Source organism: Drosophila hydei, unplaced genomic scaffold, assembly GCF_003285905.1.
Source record: "Drosophila hydei strain 15085-1641.00,03,60 unplaced genomic scaffold, DhydRS2 tig00000001-arrow-pilon, whole genome shotgun sequence".
Classification (NCBI taxonomy): domain Eukaryota; kingdom Metazoa; phylum Arthropoda; class Insecta; order Diptera; family Drosophilidae; genus Drosophila; species Drosophila hydei.
Genome location: NW_022045643.1, coordinates 2,901,297 through 2,925,674, shown reverse-complemented (window position 1 = coordinate 2,925,674; position 24,378 = coordinate 2,901,297). Strand labels below are relative to the sequence as shown.

The following is a 24,378-nucleotide window of genomic DNA, read 5'->3' as shown; positions in this document are numbered from 1 at the left end:
AAGTTCAACTCATTTGGATTATAATATATATATAGTTTGTATAATATATTTTTTGGATGTTTGGTTTTTCTCTTTCTTTCTTCTTGCTTGTTGTTTTTGGCTTTACCTGTAAAGCTGTGTGCTTATGTAATGCTAGGCTATATAATTTATATTTCATATATGTTTAGCTTATAAGAGAAACCTTAGCGTTTACCCAAAGCCCAAAAAGTCGTTGCTTGTTTTCCAATTGAGCATTCTTCTACATTTTATCGTCGAGGCTGTCGTAGAGCTCGCCATCCGTGTGCCTCTTGTCTATGGAGTCTCTGGAGAGCTCTGCCTGATGCGACTGCTCGGCCTGCTCGGCCTGCTGCTCCTGTTGCTGGCGTTCCAGCTCTTTGGCTGGATCGTAGACTTCGAATTCCTCAAACTCGATTTCGTCGTATTTGCGTCGCTCGTAGATACTCTTGTCATTGGCCACATAGTGTCGCACCACAGTTTTGTCCACAATGGATGCACTGCTGCTCGCATTGCTCAGTCGACGCTCCTGATTGAGTGTCGTTGGTTGTTGTTGCGTCTGGTGTATTTCCACAGGCACTATGATTTGTTCACGAGCTGTGATTTCCGGCTTTTTGGTCAATTTCATTAATGTGTGCTGATTGGCAGTGGGCGCGCTCGGACTGACAACGTGCCCTGGCCTAGCTTCCGGCTGTTTGGCCAGCGTATAGGCCAAATCCACATTTTTATTGCGACATACTTTGCTGTTATTGCCTGGCTTATCAGAGCTGCTGTTGCCACGCCCCGCACTTAAGTCAAGCCGTATGTTCATGGCCTGGCTCTGATAAGTCGTTGCGCCTCCAATCTGCTTATCATGCACATCTTGGGACTCACTCAGCTCCGCCTGCGATGCCTCTCGCAGCACATTGATGTGATTATTTACTGTCACTTGTCGACGAGCTGCCGCCTGGTGAAGCTGTGCTCTCTTGGCGGCGGTGCTTTGACTGTTAATGGTCAGATGGCCATCGCTAGCTGCTGGCTGTCGGCTGCACTCAAAGTGATGAACCATCTTGCGCACCACTTCGCTATCTGCCAGCAAGGAGTCACCTTCATCAGTGCCCGCCAGCTCCAGCCGGCTGCTGCAGCTGTTCGACTTGACCAGCTTGAATTTAATGCCTGCAACCGAAGAAGAGCAAGAGAGGGAGAGAGAGAATGATGAAATGCGAGGCGAAGATGTGATTACTAGTGAATCGTGCGCTTACCCTGATACGAATCCTGTTGCTGTTCCCGGTTGTGCGTACAGCTCTCAAGGGGCGGACAGACATTGCACGACTCGATTTGGCGCACTCGCAAGCGTGTAGCAGTGCTCGAATTTCCATTAATCAAACGTGGATTTATATGCATTGCCTTTGCTGCTGTTGCTGGAGTTGTGGGCGCTTGTCTCTCCAGCACTTGCCCGCCATAGTAGGTAACTGTGGAGCCGCATTCTCGTATTTTAGCCAACACGTCCTTTTGTACAAACATAGAGAGAGAGAGTGAGAGAGAGAGAGAAAGGGAAAGTGAGTTGGAATTGGGCTTGGCCGTCAGCTTAATGCGCTGTCATCAAAGCGTAATGGTCCATAAAGGCGCACGCAGGCCGTTACTGGACATTGGGACATTTGCTGCTACTTACATTGCTCACATAATATGACTCGCACATGTCCGTCTCCACGTCGTCGTCCTCATTGTCGTCGTCGACGTCTTCGTCATGATTATCATTCTCCTGTCCGTCGTGCTCATCTTGCGTGTCCGCCTCCAGCTGCGTCTGTCCCAAATTGTGCTCATAAATTTGTCGGTAGCGCGAATCACCTGCCGCCCCGCCCACACACCAGGTGCGCCGGCTGGCCAGCTTTGCTCTGGCCTTGGCATTCGCCGCATTGCTATTGTGTCGCCGCACCACGTCCAGCACGTGCACGCCCTTGCATGCCATCACGGGCGACTCTTTAGCCAACGTTTCGGTCTGATTGTGGCATTCGCCGCAGGGCGATGACAGGTCTCCGCTGGATATGCCGCTCGATAGGCTGGCATTGTCCCAGTGCTTGACTTTGTGCTCCTCCAGCAGTTCCATGCCCTTGGGCTGCTCCTCGGTCAAGGCAGTGCCTCCTGATGCTGCACCAAAGCTTGTGTCGATGGTCAAATAGCGATAGCCATGCGCCCGCCGGCTCTTCGGACTCAGGTGACAGGCGGAACCACCAAACTTTTGCCGCGAATGCGCGAGTATACCTTGACCAGGTGTTGGCAGCACGTTGCGCTCAAAGAAGCGACGCACATTGCGCACCGTATCCGGATCGGGCAGTTCGTCCTCATAGAGTTCCCGGTTGACTCTCACGGGCTGGTAGAAAAAGTGTCTCTTCGCACCTGCGCCGCCCACCTGACGCTGTACCACCTTCTTGGGCGCCGTCGTACCTGGCTGTGCGCTTGTCTGCCTGGGAGGCTTTGGTGGCGCTGCTGTGACACCCACAGTTAGGGGTCGTTCGATTTTAGTACGCACCGGCTCCACGATAACCACATTATTGTTGCTCAACAGCTCCTGAAAGCTGTAGTCCTGCAGGTATTGAATGAGTCCATCGAACTGCGCCTCCTTCTTGTTGCGTGTGGTCAGAATGTTGCTGCGAATCAGCTGTTGCGACTTGAGCACCTTGTAGCGTATATGATCAAACTGTGCCGCATCCTCATCATCATCCTCCTGTCGCTCCTGCTGTGCAGCACTCACAATCGTTGCCTTCTGTGCACCGTCGCCCAGCTCCACAATCTCAATCGAGGGCGGCATGATGCTGCAGTAGTCGGCATTGTTGCCGCCTGAAGGCTTCTCGCTCTGCGGCGTCACTTTTGTGCCCAGCTGGAAATTGAGTCGCGAACTCTGCTTCGCATTGGACTCTTCATTGGCTGGCTCATTGCCCGCTAGCCGCTTCCAATAACATTTGACTGCACCAACTTTTTGCAGGAATTCCGTGGCTGCCTCGCCGCCTTCATTGCTGACATTGCTGGCTATGCTGCGGGCGCTGCTGCGTCGCCGCAGGTTGCCGGCGCCATTGCCACAGCGGCTGCTGCTGTCCACAACATGCAGAATTTGCGGTCGCGACATTTTTGCGAACGAATCGCCGCTGGCCGTTGACAGCACCTTAATGGGTCTAGCCTTATAAATGGCAGCTCCGACGCTGAGCACTCGGCGCTCTGGCGGTTTGCCACCCGCTGAGCTGCTGGAGCGTCGCAACGAGCGCTGTGAATTGGAGTGCACTGAATTTGTAGCTCCAGCAGATGTGGGCGCTGTGCTTGACTTGCTCTGCTCCTCCTGAATCGCTTCCGTTTGAATTATGTTGTTGTGTGCGTCGGTGACAATAATGCGAAAGGATGGTGGCTGGGATGTCTCCTCGGGCTGTTCCTTGGCTCGCTGTCTGATCTCTTGGGCGCGTCGCTCAATTAACTTGCTGAAATTCGCCACCTCAATGACGGGCGCCTCCTTGGGCTGCTCCAGCTGGGCTAGGGACACTGATTGGTTATCGTTATCGTTATTGTTATCGCCTTCGGTCTCGTTATTTAAATAGTGTTCGTTTAGCTCGTCGTCGGCTATGGGCGGTGGTGGTGGTGGCAGTGGCTCCTCTTCCGCTTCAATGCTCCGCTCAACATCTACTTCCACCTCAAGGGGTGCGGGTAATTCCTGTTGCACAGCTTCTCCTTTATGCTCCTCACTTTGCTCGGTCTCTGCCTCTTGGTTAGTTTCCTTTTTCGCTGCGTGAGTGGTCTCTGCCCTCTCGCGCTGCCTTTCACGTTCCTCGTATTCCTTTTGCCTGGCCTTCTGATGAGCTCGACCAAAGCGTCTTATGGAATCGTAGGTCTCTGCTCGTGTCACCTCCCCGCTCTCGCCGCCTTTCTGTCGCTTGGATTCCTTGCGCTGCTGCTGACGTTGTAGATTGTAGGATGTCCGGAGCTCCTTGTCAATATTTTCGCAAACTTTTAGACTAACACCAATATTAACATCCGGAAGACTGTGATACTGGTTCTCAGTTAGATTCGATTTGTGCGTCGTTGTCACCACAAAGGTGTCAGTTGCCTGGCGCTTTAGTTCGGGCGGAGTCGGTTGCTTTAGTTCTTCCTGTTTCAGTTTCCGCTTCTCGACCACACTCAGAATTCTCGGCTTGCTGGCTGCACTGGACGTGACGCCCACATTGATGGCGCTGCTGGGCGCCTGCTCAACCTTGAGCACCTGTGTATATATCTGTGCCTCTACCTTGGCAGTGGTCAGCAGTGGCTGCTCCTGCTCTTGCTCTTGCTCTGGCTCGCGCGCCCTCTCTCGCTCCTCTTCCTTTTTATGCTGCTTGGGTTGGGGCTCGTATACACTATCCTCTATTGATATATGCAGCAGGCTACGTGTTTCTAGCTCTCCGCTCTCCAGGCAGCTGGTGAGTGTGCGCTTCTCGAAGCTCTCACAGCTCTCGCCTATTAGAGTGCACTCGGAGCTGTCCTCGGACGACAAGTATACCGAGTCATAGGCAATTAGCTTGTCTAACTGATCGCTATGTGCACGCTTCAATGTGCCATCGCTGTCGCTGGCTGCTGTGTCATTGGGCGTGGTTAGGCTCTGCTCAGCTTCAGTCAAGTCCTCCTCCTCGCCGTGTTCCTCTTCGCTGCTCTCGAAGCGTGTGCGTGTCGTAGTTGTTAGGCTGATCAGCTCGTAGCTCTCTTCCACTTCGCCAGCATCACTTTGCTGAAAGATTTGCTCAATGTGCGTCAGATCGTATTCCTGCTCGGAGAGCGAAGGGCTATCAGTTTGATCGTCCGAATTGCTGGTGGTTGTCTCTGGGAATACGCTGCTCTGACTAAGTTCGGGACACGACTCGCCGCTCAGATCAATGTGTCGCTGCTGCTGATGGCAGTGATGATGTGCCCTCTGCTGCTGTTGCTGTCTACGGGATTGATAGATGCGTGGCCGCTCACTGAGCAGGGTAACCGCTTGCTCAAGTGCCTCAAATTCTAACGAGGACGGCTGCTGTTGCTGCTGCTCGGAGTGGTTCTGGTGCAGTGAGTTCTTAAAGTAATCCGAGTTCAAGCTCTCCAAATCGCTTTTGTCGTTGTGCCACGGATGCAGTTGCTCGCTCAGGCCCAATGCCAAGGCGTCCAAGCGTTTAAGATTATCGTAATAGACGTCAAAGTCACGAGCGTCGTTCTGATGTCGCTGTCTCTGTGGACAATGATGATGCTTATGTTGTTGCTGCTGCTGTTGGTGTTGCTGTTGCTGTTGCTGTTGATGCTGCTGTTGCTGTAGCAGCGTTTGGTGCTGCTGCTGATGCGAATCGCAAGTAGTTGCACCGCTTGTATTGCTCTGGGTGTCCTCTGCCTCTGCCTCAGTCTGCTCGCTCGCTGCGCTTTGCTGCTGCTGTTTGCTGTGCAGTCTGTTGGGGGCGTCGAGTCAAAATGGGAATTGAGATTATAATGATGCTATTGTTTTGCATTTGTTGATTGTTGGTGGTTATCAAAACTAAATTATAGCCGAGCTCAGCGATTGTCTCACAATCTGGCCTTGTTTGGGCATTGAGCTCTAGTTGCCAGCCAAACAATTGCTTTGACATTGGCACACAATCAATTCGATTTAATAGTCAGTTTATCAAATAACAGAAGGCAAATGGTGAAAGCAACGACCGCAGGATAATCTGGAATTTGCCTAAACTCAACTAGAATAAATTACTGGCTTTTGCCATACGACTGACAACTAGACAGATTTGTGTGCAAGCAAGACTAAATGTTTTTCCAGATATTTATCACTGCTGAAGCTAAGCTCACACTCAGCTCAGTTGATGCATGTCGTGAACCCAACTAAGCTTTTATTATCGCACACTTAGCGTAATTTTCTTTGTACTTTACGTGCTCAACCTTCGATCTAAGTTAAGCCACGCCCCGCCTCAGCTGCCCCGCTCAGTTTACAGCTCACGTTGCACTTAGTCGCTTGTTTAGCCAAGCCACTTGACGCGACGATTTGCGGCAAATTAAATGAAAGCCGCTGGCAAAACTGTGACAGCAACTGCAACTGCAATTGCACGGAGACAGCTGCTTGTCATTGGCTTTAATGGTATCCTGGCTAAGAGCATCTGACTCTGACATAAATCAGACAAGGATGCGCTTGTATAACTGTCAAACATGCCACAGTGCAGTTGCTCGAAGCGGCTTCAACTAGTTTCAAACACAATTTTTAGCTCAATTAACCAAATCGGTTATGCAATCGATTCGGTTTGCGGTATTGAAAAGCACGCACACAAAATGGTCGCACGCCATGTCAAACTACATTCACAACATAAACAGTGGCAAACAGCTATGGAAACATTTACAATTGCCAATCAGAAGACAGGTGAATAAAAACAATTGCGCTAACCTGTTGAGCAGGCCCCAAACGTCGCGTAACAACTGAAAAGATGCTCAGCGCCAACTGTTTTGACTACGTTTTGCGCTTTACGTTATACGTGGCGTATGCGTGTTTTACTGCCAGTCATACACTAGACAGCACAATAATTAAACATCATCATCAAGTTGTAATTATGAGCTGCTTCTATTATAGATTTTGGCATAACTAATTAAGCTGACAGTTCACACGGGCCAGTTAACTGGGAAAAATATTAAATAAAACAATTCGAGAAATGTATTTGGAGACTTGAGCAGCAGAGACTGAAGTTCGGTCGGGTCATAATGATTTATGCCTACTCAAATTCGTAATATATGTATAATAGTTCATATTAAAATAAATATATAATTCATTTGATAAATTGTTTCCCAATGCCTGCCACTGCTTTCAGTTCTACTATCTCTTCTACTTCTCCATATGCATGTCTAGATGTCTAGACACATGTCTAATGCCTAGTTTGTAGTTTAGTGTACATTTAATGATTTTTTTTTTTGATTGTTATGACTCACCTTGGCGATTCGCGGAAAAAACCGCGATTAACTAGCCGCGCACGCGGTATGAGCTGCGATCGCCGGCGACTGCTATTTGCGGAGCCAATTTGCAGATCGCTAAATGTCTCCTCACGTATCACGGCTAAGCTGCGCGATCTTCGCAAGCTGCACGACTCGCTGCCAAAGTCAAGGAATGTGGCAGTAACTGTCGCTGTTGCACCTGCCCCTGCTGTTGCTGCCCCCGATGTTGTGGTTGCTGTTGTTGTCGTGGCTACTGCTGCTGTTGTGCCCGCTGGCGCGGAGGCTGCGGCTACTGGTGTTGCAGCGGGGGAAGGAGCTGCTGACTCGTAGTTATCATTAACTAAAAAGCAATTCAATTTCGTGTTATGCTCGAGTGCATTCAACTGAAGGCCGGCTGGTGGTGGCCAGCCAACTCACCCGCGTAGTTGTCGACCTGCTCAAGCGGCGCTTCCGCATCGAATCGCCAATAGAACTCGGCTATGTCCAAGGCGTTCTCCTCACGCTCCAGCTGCGTGTAGTCCAAAGAGCGAGCGTTCCTCAGCTGACCCTGGCCAACGGCGGTGGCAATGCCCACGCGGCACTGTGTCCAATGGGGCTGCGCGTGCGGCGTCAGCGGCGGCTGTGGATGGTGCGGGTGGTGCGACTGATGGTGCAACAGCTGCCTCTGCCTGTGATCTATGCCAGCGCCAGCTGCGCCATGGCAGCTGGTGGCCAAATCGAGATGCGAGACAGATTTGTGCGTGTGACGCCAGCCAGCGGCGCGCAGCTGCGGACAGCGTGGATCGTGTGTGGTCTTCTGATGGTGGTGTGCGTAGTGCTGATGGTGCTGCTGCTGCTGCTGCTGCTGATAATGATTGCCGTTCGTATCCTCCAGGCGCACGCGATCCACGTAATTATGCTGATAGCTGTAGCTGTCCTTGCCGCTATTAAGAGAAGACAAAATGTGAATAGAAAGTTGTTAACAAATTAGATATTTAAACTTTTCTTAATTAGGTTTAACTTGTCTTTTATGGTATCTCAAGTTTAGCCCAGATTTCTATTAGCAAACTTGGCTCTCTTTGATTAGTTAAAGCTTAGCAGAACTCTATGACACGTTTGGCCATCAAACAGCATAGCTAAGCTTTCTGTTTAACAGGTATTGCCTGCTGACCACTAAGTGAATTAAGCCTAAATGTCTAGGCCGATAAACGTAAATTGGAATCATTTGTACACTTCCACACACACACACACACACACATTCGCATAAGTTGAGCACATATATTAGAGTCAAAGTGTTTTACGAATCAGCAGAAACAGAAGCTGAAACGCTGGGTGCACACTCTGTGGCAGCAAAAGTCGAGAAACACTTTGCTCATCGAAGCATTTAAGCCAACCAATTGCTTATTGCCTTTTGCTTGCTGTTGCTTTTGCCAGGTCTCAGCTTTTGCCTAGATTTTCCTTTCCGCTTTTTCCTGCAGCTTTATATCGACTTAAAAGGTTGCGCCACCTTGGCTGCTTGGCTGTTGCTTGATATGCAGTCGCTTGTTAAATGAAGCGTGGGATATGCCACAGCTTTTGGGGCACCCATTGCGACAATTGCGCTGTGTGGCAGGGAAAGAGGGGAGTAGAGCGGCGGCGAGAGCGTCGCTACAAGGTAAAAGCTGAAGCTATTTGGCATTTTGTAAATGTTCGAAGTCTGCTGCGAATTGCATGATTGATTGGATGGCTTGATTGCGCATTTGCTTAACCATGAACTACAAAATGAAATGTTACAAGCTCCCAATGGCTAACAAAAAGATGGCTTTAAACGTATTGGCTTAAGGCACCTATCAAAGTTGAAGCTGATTTTCAATTAACATAACGTAGAAATATATAGTTTTGATCTATAGTGACTACGTCTACAGAAATTTCTCTTCAGTATTAAATTTTTCTTTCACAGTTGTTATCAGCAGTGAGCCTCTCATTGAAAGAGTTATATAAGCTAGCTTTTTAGTAGGTTACTCTCTATGAATAGGTCTTAAGAACTCGTTCTTCTGGGACCTTTCCAACGCTGCTGCTGAGTTAAGCTTACATCTGTGCATATGTCTTATGCTATGTCTTAAGCTATTTAATCCTGATACACCTATAAAAACAGAACTTAGATCTACTATAATTCCTCTTTAAATTGATTGTTCTTTAGTTTTTCTTAGAGCTATGCAAATCATACGTTTTTCTGAATCATTTGCTGCAGAGAGCGAAACTATTTGCAATAGAAACAAATTAAATGTGTATTCAAGCACCTGGCTCAGGTGCTTACATCCATTTAATCCCCTTTATTTGGTTTACTTTTACCTGAATATTTAAAATAAATACTTTCGAAAAACAGCAAGCTCTTCGTTTGGACGAGTCTACGAGTATGTTAATTGCTGCAGCCCACAGTAGTTTAGCTGTCTGCTCTGACCTTAGTGCCGCCTCTGCTGGCAAAATAAGCGAGCGAGCCCAGCAGGATGTGATAAACAGAGCGGGCGGGGCGGGGTTAAAGGAAGGCATTTGGAATGCTGCCAACTTTGGCGGCGCCCATTACAATTGCAAATGTTGCCATCTAATGCTTAACTATGCGAAATGCGAACCTTGCGAATGCCAACGTCAGGATTGTGGGGCGCCATGCTGGCGTCTAGTGCTGTTTGAGTGTCTGGGCGGCAGCTGCTGCCACAGCACTGGCTGCTTCTGCCGACTCTCACATTTTACGAATGGCAGACGTCGACGCCTGGCCAAAGTTTATGAAGCGGCACCACAAATAGGCCAAGCTGCAGCTGCATTGAGTGCGGCACAACGATGACCTATATGGAAATCGACCATATGTCCGCTTGTGTGCACATGTGTTGCCAAGCTTAAACGAGAAAGTAAGCCCAAAACTTAGCTTCTTTGCATTTTATGCATGAATCGCTATATCAAGAGATTCTTCTCTTGTCATACCACACTTGGATTTACTTAGCTTTAACAACAAACCTCAATTACCTCGGCTTAACATATCCAGCTCATGTGGGGTGAGAAGGTCAGGGGTCAGAGCTTGTGGCATGGGCTTAAGTACATATTGTCTTTGCTCTTGTAAGAATTTCGTGTTGCGCTTTTATTTTGTAATTCAATTAAAAGTTAATTAGGTGACTGTCATTAGCGTTGGCAAAACCACACACACACAGTGCCCCGCCCTCTTTAAGACTTTGGCATTGTCTGCAAAAATTTCGCAAAACATTTTCCTTCTGCTATTTGCGTGTTTTGTCGAGCGGCTATCTTTAAGTGTATATATCTTGTGATCTTGTGGAACTTTACCTTAAAGAAAATTCTGTTAATTTCTTTATTGCTATTTTTACTTTGAAGTTTCATACCCTGTAGAGTGGGTGAACAGGGTAGCTGTAGCATACAAGATGAGGAAGAGACAGACCAAGAATGAGAAGAGATAGAGGGAAAGTGTGGGGAAAACTGAGAATGAGAGAAGAAAATTAAAAAGAAAATGAGAGTGAGAAAGGGAGATAGAGAAAGAGAGAGGTAGATCGAGAGATTGAGAAGAAGAACGAGGGAGAGACACAGAGGGAGACTTAGAGAGAAAGTGAGACAGATAAAGAAAGAGAAAGTGTGAGAGGTTGATAGAGAGAGATTGAGATAGAGAAAGAAAGAGGTTGATAGAGAGAGAGAGATTAAGATAGAGAGAGAGATTCAAAATTGATTGAAGAAAAGAGAAATAGAGAGATAAATAGAAATTAAGCGAGAGAGAGAAAATGACAAACGGAAAATATTTGATAGAGAAACAGTTTAAACGAGGATAGTTGCCTTGCCTTTTTCTTTATATCCGTAACACACGCTACGCGACACTGGGTATCTGCTAGTCAAGCACTCTTATCTTCCGTTGCTTTAATTGCATTTTTGCAACTTAATATAATATTTCTTGCCTATAGAGTAGTGTTCTTTGTGCTGTTTGCGATGTGCTTTCAGCTGTAATTGCTTTCGAATAAAAAAAAAACAACAACGCGTATACGTATTCTTTAAACATGTATAAGCCGTATTTACTTACACTTATGATGTGCAAAGAACTACGTTAATTACAGTTGTTTTTCAGTGTTTGCATTTTATGACTGTCAGCATTTGAAGTAATCGCAAATTTAATTCGGTCTCAAGTCACGTGTTTTTCTTTTTATTGGCGTTTTATTTGCAATTTAGCTTACTCAATACGTGAGATGCATAAAATGCCGAAACATAAAAAACTTTTGCCCTCTTTTTATTTAAAATGATTTCAATAAGCTCACTGAAATGTTGCATGCCACTAAATGTTTTCAAAGAAAAAATATGTATATCTGTTTAAAATGTCATCACCGGCTCCTAAAAATGCCATAATTTATGCACTGAAATTGAGTTTTAAAATTAATTAAATAAAAAAATCAAACATGAAAATCAATAAATTAATTTAACGCAAGAAATTTTAAACAGTTTAATGCCAGGCAATGCTGGCATTAATAAAAGCACGCGAATTAATTTACAGCACATCATTAAAGAGCAGAGCTGCTAATTTAATTATATATGCAAAAAGCACTAAAAACAAAAAACATGAAAACATAAAAACAATACAAAAATATAAAGAAATATTCGTGCCAAAATGGAAATGGCCAACTCGCATGACAGCTTCAAATTAATTAACACAGAAAACTATTGGGCGAATAAAAAAAAATGGCAAAAAATAGAAAAATAACTAAATACAGCAAACACAATAAGCCACGGCTAACAATTTACATGAAGAGCTGCAACAATAAGCGAAGCATAAACTCGCAAAAAAATAATAGCTAGAAAAAATAACAGTTAAAATAAAAAATGTTGCAATGGCGCTTTTCACACAGCATATTTTATAGTTGCCCAACTAGAATAAATAGGAAAAATATTAAAGAGAGACGAGACGAGATATAATAAATATGAAGCCAGGCAAACACACTTAAACAATCAGAGCATAGACATTCAAGAGCCGATGAGCTGAAGAGCCGCAGTCGAGGGGCCCCGGTCGAAATGAATTGCCTAAAAAGCAAAAGCTGCCAAAAACCTGATGACAGGGCCGCAGGCAGCGACGTCAGCCAGAGCGACGGCAACAACACGCGACATTTGCAATGACATTTTCGAATATTTGCCAATTTCCACGATGATTCCATCGACAAGCCAACAACAGCAACAACAATAACTGAACGTCGACTGATGCTAATGGCGCCGCAGGCAACGAAATGCGAGTGCGGCGAAATTTATAGAGAGAGACAGAGCTGGGGAGCTGCTTTGGAGAGTTCTCAATTTAGACCCGGACAGCAACACTGTCTCTAATAAATGCTAAATCAATTTACTTTGCCTTGGCTTTGCCTAGCCACAATTCGCTTTGGAACCCTGACATGAACACGATTCCAAACAATATCAATTCCAGCCATACATCATATGGAAATTGCAACGGCTGTCGACTATGAAGAATAATTAGTTTGCAACAGTGAGACCTGCAGCGCACTTGACCACAATAAATGCTTGTTCGCCGGCAGCTCATAGTAAATGTCAGCCAAGGCAGTGAAGCGTTTTGCCAAAAATGTTCGCGTAATAAAAGTTTACTATTTACGAGCAGACAAGTGCTAGAATTTTTATTGCTTTCTACAGTCATGGCACAAAACTTTAGTGTATCTTTTCGATATTAGCTACTTCTATTCGCCAAGATTCAGTTGGCTCTTGCCGACTTTAGCTGCCTTTGCCCTGCAACAAATTATGCGAGCATCAATCATTTTCCCATTATTCCAGGCATAATTAATGGCCGTCAAGATGGTGCAATCACCTTTATCTATGCAGCAATCCTTGAAGCTGGCCCAATGCAAATGGTAATGGTCACATTAATTTACTCATTGACAGCGCCGATGCGGCGTTGGTGTAGATTCTTAATGATGCTGCGGCTGCGGCTCCGTTTGCCATAAGCGCAAATATTGACAAATTATGCGTGTGTGAGTGTGCGTGTGTTTGCTGTCTTGTGTTGTGTATCTTGCGGTTGGCCCACATTGACGCCGGCGCCGTGGCCCAGTGCAAATAAACACACTTAAGCCTCGCTATTTGCACAATTTTCGCCCAGGGTAGATGCTGCTGCTTTCTACTGCCGACGCCGCCTTTTGCACACTTTGTTGATTTTTGTGGTTAAGGCTACAAATGCTTTTATTGTCATGCACAATAAAAACGCAATAACAAAAAACACGCCAAGTCCGAACTATAGCACAAACAACGCACGCTTTGTATTCCGTTCTTCGTCTCTAGCTCTCTCGCTCGCACGCTTTATGCACTTGCTTTTTCGCCGCGCTTTTCGCTGCGGCTCTCACCGCGGCTCGTTTTTGTTTGTGTTGTGTTGTGTGCGCGTTTGCGCCTCGCGAAAGACTGAAGCTGCGACTGCTGCGCGCTGGCTCTGCGGCCAGTTGTAACGCTGCGAATGCGCAGCGTTGACGCTGACGTCGCGCCACTGCCACTGCTGCTGTTGCTGCTGCCGCTTTGTTTTTTTTCACTGCCAAACATTTTTCACGTTTCCCGTTTGAGCCCGACCGCCCGCCCGCTTTTGTCGCTTCTGTTTAAGGTTAATAAAATTACATGCCACAGTTGCCACAGCAACAACAACAACAATAAGTAATTTTGTGGGCCTATAAAAAATTTCTCAAGTCTTACGTTGATTTATTTAATTTTGGCATCGCGCACTTTTAATGCAATTTTTGAACTTTAGCGTGACATTTGAAAACTTTTGTTATTATTTTTATTTTCTCAAGTTTGTTTAACGCATTTGTTAGCATTAATTGAGTTTCGCTGCTGGGCACAATTGAAAGGTAAAAGTAATTTATATAGCTCAATTAAACCAAACTCAGCTGCTAACTTTTGGCCATTAAACTGCTTTTAACGCTTTGCATTGCGAATTGCCAGCAATTCGCATCTGCTGCCTGAGAGTTGCCATTTTCGAGCACTCAAAACACGATTTGAGCCCCCTCCACTTGTGTGAGTGACCCCAGTGAAAGGTTGGTCAAAGGCCTGTTGAATGAATGGCAAGAGAGTGTGTACAATCGGTCAAGTGGGATTTTGGCAGCAATGAGGCAGCTTTTTCGATCTACAATTGCAAATTTCGGTTTGAAATGACTTTTTGAGCGTGCTGAAGTCAGCTGGGAGATGAGCTGCAAAGCGAGACTCAAGCACTTGTACACTTCATTAGTGCTAAGTGCAGTAGATCTGCTGGATGACAGACGTTGTGTAATACTGATTCATTATATTATTAAATTAAATATTATTAAATTAAAATAAAGACTCTTTCGTAACATTCCAGATCTAACCACATCAGTCTATTAGCTCTTGAGCCACTGTTGTAATGTCGTAATGTCGGCAAATAACTAAAAATGAAATAAATTTTAAGTAAACTCAAGTGAAGTTGGCAATGCCAATGGGTCGGGCGACTGGGTGGCAAGCAGTGAACTCAGCTGAACTGTGAGCACAACAAACAACAGCAACAACAACAGCGACAAGTAAACACGTTAATTGAACTCTTGACGTGCCGCTGGCTGGTGTGTTTCTGTTGCTCTTGCTGGCTATTTCGTCATCAGCCACAGCGTCACCTAGTTAACTGTTATAAGTGAGTGTGTGAATGAGTGTGAGTGTTAGCATGAGTGCTTTATGCCTGGCCTGATGCACAGCAACAATGGCAGCGGAAATGCGTCACTAACACAAGTGCAGCTGCAGTCATATGAAGCACACACACAAGCTAACGCTCACTCACGGCTCACAGTGCCGGAAGTGAGCGAGTTGCTCATAAAAATACACGTATAAAAGAACAGCTTGCAACACTTGGGCGTGTGTGTCACTCGTATGTGTCGCTGCAAAGAGTTTCTGCGCGCAGTGAAGCGCGAATTCATTGAAATGACGTAAAACTAAATTACTAAAAGCAGCTGCGGAGTCAGCCAAACAAAATAGCGCCCCAAAAGACAAACTCCCCTCCGGCAATTGCCCCCGGATGGGGCACGAGCAGCGTTTTGGTCAGCGAAATGAGTTTGAAATGTTTTGACGTGTGACGACGCATGCAAATGGCATGCAAGCCTTTGGACACGGGTCTCGTTTCGGATTACACATTGGGGCCTTCCTGCGGGTGCTTCTGCGAGGGGCTTCTGCTGCTGCCTCAGAGCGCCTCTGCTGCCTTTTGTTTACAGCTCGCTCTCATTCTCTCTGCTCAGTGGCCGTAACCGATGGAATGTACGCGCATACACGATTTTTTATTTATAAAAACATGCTTGCCATTCCATGTGGCAAAAAGCGATTTTCGTGTCATAAATTAAGTCAACTGCGACGACCAGAGCTAACACTTTTTCGTTGTGTTTGCTGGCCGGGCCTGAGCATTTGTTTTCGTGCGGCTGCCGCGCACATAAAGAGGTTGTCAAGTGCTGTTTGATAGCCTGCAGGATGTGCCAAGTGCAGCGACCGAAAGACTGCGACAAGAGCAAGAGACAAAGAGGCGAGCTCAAGGACGTGTCCGAGCAGGAAGTTGGGCAAAAAGTATGGACGATATTTTCTACAAATTAATATATATATTTATGGATATATAGTATAGGAGTCAACTATAAATATTTTATGGCATTTTATGATTTTGACAGCGCATTGAATATGTCTCGCAGCCAGTTCAGGATATTGTTATCGATCTAATGGGAATTTGGACAAACTAAAATCTGTACCTGGCAGGCAAAATTTCGAATGAGTTTGCACACTCAACACCCCGCTCCAGACGTACATTTCAGCATTTTAACTGTAAACCTGAGGAGCGTTTTGTATATATTTGTATCTCAGGCTATCAAGTGAAATTTGTCCCTGGTGGCGTTTAATGTGCGTTCGTGTGTCAGCATCTCGACACAGTCCGGTTGAGACCGTCCAGCGCCAACTGCAAGACTCCTTGCAACAGTAATGCGAGTATAGTTGCTGCATACTTTCGTGAGCGCTGAGCGCCTCGCTCTGAGGGTCAGTTCTGTGATTTGTTTTCATATAAGGCAAGAGTTGTTTATGTGTCCATTCCATTTGCAGTTCAGGAATTTTTATTTAAAAAAAAGCTATCTTCAAGTGGCGGAAACTAGTTGAAAAGCTCTAACGACACGAATGTTGCAGCAATTTGCATCTTCCACTGCAGCAATCTGTTAGTCTTCCTCTTACACTCGCTTCTTTTCACGCTCGTTGAACGCTGAGATGCCGCATGCCGCATGCCGCATGCCGCATGCCAAGTCTCTTGCCTCGACTGCATTTGATATTATTCCCAAGTCGGATTGTTTAGCTGCGAGAGCATGAGGGCGTCAAGGCGTGGCCATTGCCTGTGTGTAATGGCGGCTTAAGTCTGCGTGGCAGCTCCTTGGGCAACTCTTGAATTTTTCAGTTACGACAGGCTACTCAGCCCTGACGGCTCGTCTTTAAAGTTGCAACAACAAAAGCCGGAGTGAAAAAATCCAATATTACGGAGACTTGAGCACACAACTACATAGCAATGGGCTGCACAGCCTCCATTTTACTTTTAGCTAGAATAACATCATCAACAATAAGCCTGCCTCTCGCCGTGTTAACCCAGCCGCAGCCTTTGCCCTCTGCATATGCTGAAGAAACAAAACTTTTTACTGAGCTTTTTGTTTTTCTCTCTTTTTGCTCCCCAGTGGAGTGAATCAAAGGGAAAAGCAACTTGTTTACCGGGTCTTCGCCGTATTTGTTTGGATTATTTTCCATGTTGAACATGAGGGAGAATTTCTGAATGCATGTGGCTAAAATGAAATGCCTTAAAGCCAGTTCTGAAATTTATTTTTGTTGCTAACTTAATAGAAAAGGAGCTAAAGGCTGACACTTACTTACATAAAAAAGTCAAAAATGTGCGAACAATTTGTTTATAAATGTTTATAAAGTGTCTGCAATGCTCCCTAATCCCCTGTAGAATTGCCCTTGAAGTTGAACTATACATAAACTTATTTCACATTGATATATTTGCAACAACTGTCAGCTGGGCTAAGTGAAGTTGTTCCTGCGGCAAACATGTTTCCTGCTCACAGATATTGTACTTATATTTTATTCGCAACTGTCTGCTGCCCGGCAGCAACTTATGAATGTAAACAAGACAGACAAGTCCAATGGGGCAAGAAGAAGGTTATGCCGGAGTCAAAAAACTGAATGCAAATATAAAATAATCATGCAAGAGCGAGCAATCATGCGAGCTCAGCTGGATTATGGCCTTTAAATTACATGAAGTGCACAAAGTTTGGCAAGAAATTGATTTAATGCACTTTTCTTGTTTTGCTGTCAATTTGCATAGAGTATTCAAAGGCAATCGCAACCGATAATCAAAATAATCAGACATTGCATGGGAAATGTCTGGCAAATGCAGCTAACGATACGGGACAGACGGACGGACTGACAGCGGATAGACGGACGGACGAACAGCAGTCTGGCAGGCAATTCAATGTCGGGCACAATATCGCACAATATAAGCTAATTACAGTCAGTGCTTGAAGGCAGCAAGTTGGAGCGGTTGCACTGCCTTTTGTGGCATGCACGTAGGCTCTGCTGCCAATTTGTGTTGTCTAGCTGCAGGCGTTGTGGAAATTGTTTTCCTCTTTTCTTTCATTTTGTTCTTTTCCTTTCTTCGTTAAAGCGTTTCCTTGTTGTCGTCTCTGTCTGATTGCTCCTTTTGTGCAATTAACTGTGAAATATATATGTATGATTGCTGCAATAATGTGCGCATCACCATAAAATACAAGCGAATGCAATTATTTTATATTTCCATGGCAGGCAAACATGCATATCTAACTCTATATGCAGTGGCAAAAGTTTTTATGCTCAACTAATTGGTAAACTTTTCCGAGCCTCTTCACAGCTTCACCGATTCCGTGCTACCTCGCATCTCACTCGGGGTCTGTCAACATTTACTATTTCTGAAGCTCCATAATTAAATTTACAAAGTTTCCCAGCAACCGATTGCTGTGGTTCGTGTTGCTGTTGCTTCAGTTTCCGGTCAAATGCAAACTTTTTAATGAACATCGAAAGTCGAAGTTTCAAACATTTACTGGAGTATTTCATGCAAATTTGCTCGCACATTCGATCACATTTATTTAGTCCTTAAGCCAATAAATGCCATCAAGCGATTTTAAACAACACTTTTCTCTTACTCTTTGCAGGTAAGTTAACACAACCGTTAAATAAAGCTGGGAAAGGTCGATACGTAGACGATAAGTATGCACATTCTATATCTTGCACACACACATACACATTCTCTGTTACTATCTTTCTCCCTCACACACACAAATACTTGTCTCACTTGCACGCGTACATTTAATGGCATTTCGGGAAATTTTTATGTCAATTTCAATGAAACTTGTGGAACGTGACAAAATGCCGAAGATCCCTGTCAATGCCTCACAACTGACACACAAACATTCAGCTAAGCCTGTGCCCATCTGTAGTTGTAGATTGAAGATGTTTGTATGTGCGAGATATGCATAAATCGATTTGCTTATATCGAAAGTCGAAAGTAGTAGAAAAATTTCTTGTGTCTAACATCTCTATCTGCACCACATACACACGCTCGCACACTACATTCTCTCATTCCTGGTGTCGTTAACAGCCTGTCAATAAAACAAATTTATTACTCAATACATGCAATGGCCACCATACAACCATCGGCGCCAGCAGCACCACCATCTCCTCCCCTTCTCTCCTTTCCCTGTATATGCAAATGAGGCAACGCCTGTGCGTATGAAATGCAGCGCATAAAACTGCCAAACTCTGCCCAAGCACAATTCAATTTGCACGCGCTGTCCGCAACGGAAAATAGAAAAGAAAAACAAAAACAATTTGAATGTTTTGGCCAGAAACCTCGAGCTGCTCGGACGCACATTGCAAACAACTTTATTACATTGCAACGTTTTAATAAATGTTTTGAAATGTGTATTTCATGGCAGTCAGCGCTTGTAATATTCATAATTAGAAGCAATAAACAACCCTCAAATAATAATAATAATAAATATTAAATTCAATTAACTAATTGCCGAGTCAAATTACAATTAGCTCTTTAGCTGAAATGTATATTTAAAAGAGAATTTCATCGCCAGCCTAAAAGTATGCAACACAATTTAATTTAGATCTAAAGCTGTGATTGATTATGGAACAATGCGAATGTTGCTGCCAACAAAGTTTGTTCAGCATTTTAGGCTTTGTGAGGGAATTCGGCAAGGGTTTGAAGGAATTTTATGCTAGTTAGAGCTCAGTGTGGAAGGAAGCAATTTTCACGAATTAAATTTTAGAAAAATATGCGAATATTTCGAAGGTTCTCATGTTAATTCTATAGACTGACAGTTGATGTTCGCATTTAAAGCCAAGTTTAGCTTGACTCAGCGGACTCTGCACTGCTCTGAGCTCACTCAGCTGCCGCTGCTCTGTCATCCATCTGACACAACTCTTTAATTCCCCTGACGCGACGTTGGCAGCTGGCATATTGGTTGGTATTTGAGCTGTGGCAGTGAATGGCAGTTGGTAAATCGTTTCCATCTAATACCGTCTACCCATCAGTTTCTAGTTCTGGTTACGGCCACGCCCTGGCCATCTGTGTCAGCCGAGCTTACACTTACATGTGGGCGCCGTTAGCCGTTTATTTTTTTTTTTAATTGCTGCTCTCCTTGCGATTGTGTTCCATATTGATGAGATGGCTCGCTGCAATTTCGCTAATTGGAAAAATGGCTAGAAGTCCACAGACTCTTCTATGGCATCTTTGGGCCGCAAATCAGTATTGATTTTAGGAGCTGAAGTGCGCCGAAGATAATTGACAGCCGCTAATTGTAGCTGGGAAAATAGGGAAAAATTGGCCATCTCAAAGCGTTTGCTTTGCCTTTGTTTTAATTTCATGCTTGTGGCATGCTAAAGGCAATTTAATTATTAAGGCCGAACATGGTCCCAAAAGAACAGCATAAAGTTTCCATTTCGGGCCCTTTTCGCTGACCAAAAGCTGAACATAATATGGACATGGCCAGGACCACCCTTTGAAACATTGGACCTTAAACTTTGTTCGACATTCTGATTTTTCCTTTGTCTTGGCCTCGTTACACACGTACAAGCTCGTTTTTAGTTCTCTTTTCTCTTTTTTATTGGCTAAAAAGATTTAAACTGGAAACAAAAGAAAAGCCGAAAAGTTTGCGCTGTAAAACTTAATCAAATTATTTTTAGATGGCAAATATTTCGATTATTTTTAGACTCAGTCAGGGAGAAACGTCGAATAAGTATTAGACTTCGTAAGTCAAAGACTTAAAATTACTTATCTCAGGCATTTCCTCACTCAACTGACTGCCCGTGCCCACCTCTGCGCTTCTCACGTAATTGAAGTACCCATCGGCTGACCCCATGATATGAAATCAGCTTCTACATGGCTTTCTCATCTTGTGTTACCCCTTTGAGAGAAGAGCAAGGGCTCATAAATTGGTGGTTCAAATGGCAACCCTACCATAAATATTGATGCCCAGTTGGAGCTTATTATACGCTGCTGGCTTTTACATGACTTCCGGCATACGTCATTGGCTTTTATGGCCCACAACTGTCGGATGGCATAAAGTTCCCTGAAGTGGCAAACAGGCACTTGGCTCACACTCACAACATGGCCAGAGAGAGAGAGAGAGAGAGAGAGACATATGTACATGGTTTATTAGCGCCTGCCTGCCCTTTGACTGTAACTTAAGAGTTGACCCACTGCAAGAGTGGCAAAATGTTTGGACTTACCGCTTATCCCGCTGGCGAGATGATGTTGATGTTTGTGACGTTCGAAAATAACCGTTGCCCATCGTGCCGCCATAGCAGAGGCTGTGACTCTGTCCGGAGCCTATTTTGACGCGCAAAATGTGCCGGATTCAGCGTCGAAGCAGTTAAAGCCGCGTGCCCTCCACGCCGCAGCTAGAGACTCCACCTCAGCCTCTTGATGAACGCCGTACAGCAGCGCCTGCAAGTGGCAAATAATATGCTAGAAAACATTCTCGTCAAACTGTACGCAATTAATTTAACTTGAGGCAACTTAGAAACACACACCATGAGCCGTGGCTCGTGTAATGAGCGCTCGAGTGAGGGCACTTCAACACGAAGACGTGGGACAACACTTGAGGCAATCGTCAGCTCAAGCGTGTCCACGACAGCTGTACAGGTGCTGTTCAAGTTTTGTCGAGTTTACACCTCGTTGCCTTGTTTTTCAACTGGGACAACATAAAACGAGCGCCAAATGGGACTACATATTGTGCAATTTCCGCTGTGTGCACGGCTGAAGGCCAATTTAAGAGTTCGCACTCAACAGATATCGATTATGGGCTGCTGCTGCACCAATTTAAGGAACCAAATGAACTACGAACCAAAGGAAATTCCAACGAAAAACTAGAAAAACTTGTTAAAAGCTTAGGCGACTTTTACTGTTAAGAGCAATGTTTAACAAAAAGTAATGTAGATTGTTAAAGATATAGAAGCTTAGACTATCTTTGGGCTTTTAGTATTATATTCTAAAATATATTCAAGGTTCTCATACTTCAAAACTTTCACAAATTCCACAAAACTAACTTTTGAAGTGCATAAAAAAATTTGGTAAAATTAAATTTGAGTCGTTTAATTTTGAGTCGTTGTTTTGTAATTTCTTTTATATATTTTTTATGCCTAGCCTAGCATGTGCTTGTAAACCTTTCCTTCTGCCTGCCACATAAATTCTCCTCTGATTCCCAATGGCCTCAGTGCCTAATGAGTGTGCAATTGGAGTCTTGCCCAATTGCACTCGTCTATTTACAAATCTGAAGTCTAAATTGTGTACAGAGCATACATGCAACTAAAAGTTGACCCACTGCACACAACTTTATATTGCACACGAGCTGTGCCAAAAAAAAGAAATGTGAAGAAAAAGCATTGCCTACTTTTGTGCGCAGTGAAGTTCTTGGCTTTGTTTAGATTTGTTAGCCTCGCATGCAGCGGCTGTTAAGTATATTGTGCAAACCGCGTAGTTGCTTTGACTGTTTGCGCAAGCACACGCAAAGCCAAAGCAGCAGCAGCCCAAGGTAAAGCCCCTTAGAACACGCCAGTCGCATACCAGGGCGAGCATGAAAAGCCAACGCAACTAAAATATTAAAAGCCTAAGCACAACGGATCACACAATGGCCGCTGCGGTTGCTGCGGTTCTACAATACATACAAATACACACACACACACACACAGAGAAATAAAGGAGAAAAAGAGTCGCTCTTGTTGAGTTTTCCAACAACTAGCAAAGTGCAGCCGGCAGCCTTTTGCCCTGTTTGCGCTGTTTTGTGGTATTTTTTATTAATTAAGTAAAGTCTTTGAATTGTTTTTGAATTACACTTTTAAATTTGCTAATAAATTCCAGAATTTCGACTTGATTTATACGGCCGCAAAGTGATTTGAGCTTGAAAGCGTCATAAAGCGCGATTTATTCAATGACCACGGTGTTCAAAAATCTGGCAACAAATTTATTGCCGCGCATCTCATAAATAAGCAAAAAGGGGGTATATATATATATAGAGAGAGAGAGAAAGAGAGAGTGAGAGTGAGAGTGAAACTGTGTTGTTTTATAGCGTTTTGCAATTTTCATAAATATTTGATTAGCTTAAAGGTATTTTTTTGAAGTCGTTTTTGCTTGTTTTGATTTCCGGCTCTGCTGCATATTTTACTCTATAAAGTTTTGTGTGTTTCCCATTAGCTCGTGAGTTGTTGTTGCAGTTATGTTGCTGCTTTTAAATTAAAAGCATTCCGAGAGGCTTTTAAGCCTTGAAATGGGATAACGCTGGGCAGTCGTATAAATAAATGGTCTTAAGCAGGCCAAAGTGGTCAGAATGGCAAAGGGCAACGCAAATAGATATCCAAAACCCAGCCAAAAACCCCGTCAAAGCTTTATTACAAAAAGAGCGAGAGCAGCGGCTGCTGGGGCTGGGCGGGTAAGCCAAACAGAAAATGCAATTTCTCTAATGCTCTGGCATTATTTATGGTCAAATGAATCATTAACAAACAATTGAATAATAAAATGTTTAATTTACTAAATTTGCTCGCATTTGACTCTTATAATTTACGTGCCCCATACACAATCGGGCCACTTGGCACTTTGTCATGCATTGCGGCTCATAATGTGGCGTGCAACAACGTCTGCATCACGCCCCTCTGGCCAGCAGTCAGACTGTCACACCCACATGCCATCATCACTCTCTGCATTAATGTGTCGCGTTGTGCGTGTCATTTCCTGCTTTTGATCACAATAAAAAAGGAGAAGAAGAAGATGTCACAGGCCTTTGGTCCTACGTCCTGCGTCCGAGGCGCGTGTCTTCATCAACATTTCGGGGCCATTCACAGTTGATTTTTTTTTTTGATGTTGTTAGCTGGCTTGGCCTTTATTTTATTTTTTTAACACACTTACGCTGAGTTTGTTGATGTTTTTTATGTGCATTTTGCGTGGCGTTAACTGCACGTGCCATCAATTTTAACTGCGCTTTTTTCCTGGCTTTTCTGTCCTGCTGCTGCTGCTGCCTTTTTTATGCGCTGCCCTTTTTCTTATGGGCCCTATTTGCTTGTTGATTCATTATGCACTGGAAAAGGTGTCGACGAGGCATGCCACCAGCTGCTGCTCTTGCACTCTTCGTCTAACGCCTGTCACACATTCTATACATACATATATATTTTGCAAATTTTCTTTTGTCTGCTTTTCTTTAGCTTGCCTAACATTTTTCCTTGGTTTATTTTAATTTCTTCTTACTTATTTTGTGGCACGCCTATTTTTCTTCTCATTTTATGTTTTTCATTGTGTTTACGTTTTTTGTTTTGCGTTGCCAGTCGAAGATTTTGGTCGGCTCAGTTTGAAGGATTTGAAGGCGCTGCTGCGAGCGCGCGGCGAGCGTGCTACGGGCAAAAAGCAAGCCCTAATTGAACGCTTAGTGAGTACAACAACGACAACAACATCAACGCCGGAAGATGCAGCAACAACAACAACAACATTAGCAACAACCTCCAATTTGTCGCCGTTTGGCTCCAGGGAGCAGCCCTCGCAGCCACAGTCGCTCGTAAATTACACTGCCACCAACACGCCTTCTTGCTCGCCTTCTCCTTCTGCTCCTACGCCTGGGCGCAGCATTTCGACTGTGGCGCCACACAATGGTAGGTAGTTGTCGGTCAGGTACGAATGGGTGTCGCAGTCCTCAATCCTGTGCCGCACAAAGGACCCGCAGCCGCAGTCGCAGTCGCAGCCTTTGTCGTCGACTCGCGTAATCGCAGCACAAAGCAATTCTCGTGTTGCCAAATACCACATGCCCCCACGCCTCCCCTTCCACTAACAGAACTTACCCGCTAATAGCTTTAGCCGTGTATTTGCTGCACGCTTTTCACTTTGTGCTTTCGTTTACTTGCTTAATTGATAACGTACTTTTAAATATCTTATGCATGCAGTTTTTAAGGGTTCAA

The 24,378-nt window shown here is 44.7% G+C and overlaps 2 protein-coding genes across 4 annotated transcripts in view; one reads left to right on the top strand and one right to left on the bottom strand.

Moving 5' to 3' along the window:
* LOC111600528 (calcium uniporter protein, mitochondrial) overlaps nt 1–24,378 on the top strand; it is a 41,642-nt gene that overhangs the window by 12,805 nt on the left and 4,459 nt on the right. The window lies entirely within an intron of this gene.
* On the bottom strand, nt 41–16,142 carry LOC111598395 (protein javelin). The gene is made up of 6 exons (XM_023313617.2): nt 16,087–16,142; nt 7,333–7,838; nt 6,913–7,255; nt 1,646–5,402; nt 1,236–1,482; nt 41–1,149 (listed from the first exon to the last, which is right to left on the bottom strand). Exons 1-6 carry the CDS (start codon nt 16,140–16,142, stop codon nt 239–241), a joined length of 5,820 nt encoding a protein of 1,939 aa, XP_023169385.2. The 3' UTR covers nt 41–238.